The sequence below is a fragment of the Chenopodium album genome, chromosome 9, assembly GCF_948465745.1.
Source record: "Chenopodium album chromosome 9, dcCheAlbu1.1, whole genome shotgun sequence".
Classification (NCBI taxonomy): domain Eukaryota; kingdom Viridiplantae; phylum Streptophyta; class Magnoliopsida; order Caryophyllales; family Amaranthaceae; genus Chenopodium; species Chenopodium album.
The window spans coordinates 699647-703584 of NC_137842.1; the positions used below are offsets into that span (position 1 = coordinate 699647).

The window sequence follows — 3938 nt, forward strand, 5'->3', positions numbered from 1 at the left end:
ATTGGTTCTGATCGAACTTGTGTTTAAGGATAACATGCATTTTCAAGAAAATCAAACAGTGTTAATTAGACAAATTAACTTATCATCGAATTGGGTTGGTTAAATTTAATTTGAATTTAGTCAAAGTATAAGATACAGATTGAGCTTTAATTGAGTAATTTGCTCCACGTAAGTAGGTAATATATAGCTTAGGTTGATTGATTTATTGACATATATAATCAACTTATGAGTTGAAGAACCCTATCCATATATGTCGGCCGACCCCCGTGTTATTGCCAAAATATCTAAAACAATGAAATTAAGTACTTTATCGTTGAATTTTACACACCTAGCTAGCTAATTCAATTCACATGTAGATAAGGTTAATGCAAGCATTAACGAACAACCTTTAGAAAACCACTTGCCGTTGTATAGTGTTCAAAAGTTAGCTACCATCACAAAGTTCGTTTGCCAACTCAAAAGCTTCTAAAGCTTATTAACCATCAACAATCATTCACAAACCTTGACCCCACTTTTTCCTAATTTAATTCACACTATTTGTTTAATTACCCTAACCAATAAATACTTAGAAAAATAATAGAGCTTGTAATAAAATGTTACTTGATTTTGGACTCATATTATTTCTATCTTGCAATAGAAAAAAAAAAAAAGAATGGATTAGATTTGTTCGTCATCACTTTTGAAAAGCTAATAAAATATGCATGAATTCATCAACTTACTCACCAAGAAATAAATCTTTATTTGATGGCCCTTAATTTTACTTTTTTGATGATCCATGCATGACTCATTCTAAAAGCTTCTACAATATATTTTTCACCTTCTATATATACCTCTTCATAACAAACTATATTCCCAACACCAACCACCAAGATCATTATTCTCTTTCATTCTCTAATATAATTTGCTGCATCTTATTACTTAATTAAGAGGTGATTGTGTAATTGATAATATAGTTTCTAAGCAAAAATGAATGTTTCCGAGGCATTTAAATCAAGGAGTTTGAAGAGCATGATCGGAGATCATCTCCTTCGAAATGGGTTATCAACAATAAGTTATGATCAAACTAGGAAAACATCCACCATCAAACTATTGTCTGGACCTTCATCCGGCAAAGTGGATGGACCTTTAGTTGTTTCAAAGCAACGTAGAGTGGAATCAGTTTTTAACACGATGAATAAACTTGGTATGTATAATAATATTGTACGATATAATTGATTCAAAATTATACCCACCTTATTTCTCTCAATTTTATAATGTTTTTAATTTATAAATAATCACATTATTAGTAGTGTAATTTGAACTAGTAATAACTTGATTGTTTTTTCAAACAATGCAGTGAAAGGAAAATTGAGCTTTGTTGGAGGGGTTGACAGAGTATTCAGACGAATCTTTAGCGTACGAGAGGGTGAGAAGTTATTAAGGGCTTCTCATTGCAGTTTGTACACCACGGCAGGTCCCATAGCCGGCCGCCTATTTATCTCCACGGAGAAACTCGCCTTTTGCAGTGACCGGCCAATCGCAAAAGTCACCTCCACCACCACCGGAGAACCTCTTAGGTTCCATTACAAGGTAATTATTAATTTATCCTGTCCTACAAAATTTTACACACATGCGGCATGTACGTACATTGTCAAAGTTGAGTAAAATTAATTTTGCCATGCAATTTATTAATGTCAAGTTAATCAAATTTTGACGTGAAATTTTCTTGTACATATGCAGATTGTGATACCATTAAGGAAAATTGAAAGATTGAATCAAAACGAAAGCACGAAAAAGCCATCACAGAAGTATCTACAAGTGGTGACCTCGGATGAGTTTGAGTTTTGGTTCATGGGATTCCGATCATACAACAAAACTTTCAAATGCCTACAACAAGTATGCAGTCTACCAAAGCTTAATTTATTGACCTCGAGTTAGCACGTTGGACTAAAATCGATGATGTTGGACCTTGATCATCCCTTATACATACACTACACGTACTACTCCCTCCGTATTTTTTGTTCTTCCCATTTGGAATCGTTTGTTAAGATGAAAAACAAATCCAATTGGGAAGAACAAAGAAAGTAATACATATTTTGTACGGAGTACTATAATTAAAGTAGATCAGATTGAGTTCTTTGTTGTACGTAAATATGTAGAGTTAAGTGTGGTTAGTTTTGTAATTCTACCTTTAATAGCTAGGCAGGAAAAAAGAAGTTTTCCTTCACGAGTTTTATATTAGGTAGCAGATGATTTGAGATTACATTGTACTTTGATTAGTTTATCCATTGTTGCATTGTATTCTTTGTAGTAATTGAACATTGAATTGATCAATAGATTACTTGCTAGCTAAGATTTGTAACTTTTATCGAATGAAAATAATAAAACTATGTATTGAGCTTATAATGAATGCATTAAATGGAAACTGCAGTATTCCTCTTGTTATTCATTTTTATTTATATAAACCCGGCCCTATACTTATTAAAATTCCATAATCAATCCCTTTCATAAGTTGTATTGGGAAAAAATTGAGTACATAAAGAGCAAGGTTTTTCTGCACACTAATATGTATATGATAAAAAGCTATTTATTTTCTCCATAAACATTGTTATACGGATTGGAATATTACTAATGCTAGCTTGGAAGTTGGAACATAAGAGAATTTCTTCATATATAATTATTAATTACATCGACTAGTTGCTGGGACAAGAACTTTATCGCTTAACTTTGATAAATTTTCGCACAAAAACTAAAAGGTGAAGAATATACTTGTATAATTGTATGTATTCATCTCGATTCTCGATCTCTATATATGATCAAAGCCCAAGTTGTCACATAAATACGAGCTATGACCTTCACAGTTGTTCCTTGGTTAGTATAGCACCAACTCACCAAGAGTAGAGTTTAACCCGGCCCATGTAAATATGGCTTTGGGTTTGTTGTTCCATAAATTTTAAAATGATAGTCAAGGTACAACTTGAGCATACATGCTCTTGTGTTGTGCTTACGTAGTTATGTGCCTAAATCAAGATTGTTCAAATTATTTTGTCAGTGTCAAAACATGTAGTGAATTTCAAACAAAACACAAACCAACACATAATAATGTGTCGTATGTTCTAACATAGAGTTTCTTACAGTTTGAAGGAACACTCGCTCCATGGCTGTACTGCACACCTTGATACGCTTGACTGCCTTACAATAACATTCAATTTCAATTAGTCTATACGCGTGGAGTACTACAAAAGTGTCCGTAGGCTATCCATACTTATCTAAGCCGCACCAAATTAAGATCAAATAAAATGACCAAATCCAGCTAAATTATTAGCTTGCTTTTTGGTAAAAAGGGATATAAATGTCGTCTAATTGAGTTAGCTGTACATTAGACAAACATAATCAGTGTCTACATTACAACAATGGCTGCAACACACAAACATTGATATTCATTGGATGAGTTAAAAGTTGTTTCCTTAGCTTTTTTTATCCCAAACAAACTGTACTCCAACATTATACGTCACTGTATGTAATTATGCTTACAAACACCCATTAACTCGTACTTATCATTCATACAAGTTTAAACCAATCGCGATAGATACTCAAGTTATGTTTCAATTGTCACAATAAAATAATTAAAGGGAGTATTGATTAAAAAAAAAAAAAGCATACATATGTTTAGACTTCTCTTTTTCATTCTTCTCTTTATTTTTTTTCTTGTCAATTGATTGAAAAGCATAAAAGATCGAATTAAAGAGCAGAAAAAGAAGAATATACAATATGAATATATACGTGAGTGAGCTAAGAAATAATAAGTGAAAGTATGATTAAGATAAAAAGGAAAAAGGAGGAAAAGGACATAACTAAATGTAAATTAAGCTGTTGCTCACAACTAATAGTATACACTTACATGATTGTTATCTAAAGTAATCAAATCTTTCTTTAGCATTTTTACACCCCCTCAATCT

At 32.1% G+C, this 3938-nt stretch overlaps 1 protein-coding gene across 1 annotated transcript; it reads left to right on the top strand.

Moving 5' to 3' along the window:
* Positions 1 to 871: 871 nt before the first annotated feature.
* Positions 872 to 2327, top strand: LOC145559323 (GEM-like protein 4). The gene is made up of 3 exons (XM_081620745.1): positions 872 to 1183; positions 1337 to 1569; positions 1720 to 2327. The coding sequence occupies exons 1-3, from the start codon at positions 967 to 969 to the stop codon at positions 1915 to 1917; spliced, it is 648 nt and encodes a 215-aa protein (XP_081476871.1). The 5' UTR covers positions 872 to 966; the 3' UTR covers positions 1918 to 2327.
* Positions 2328 to 3938: the final 1611 nt, after the last annotated feature.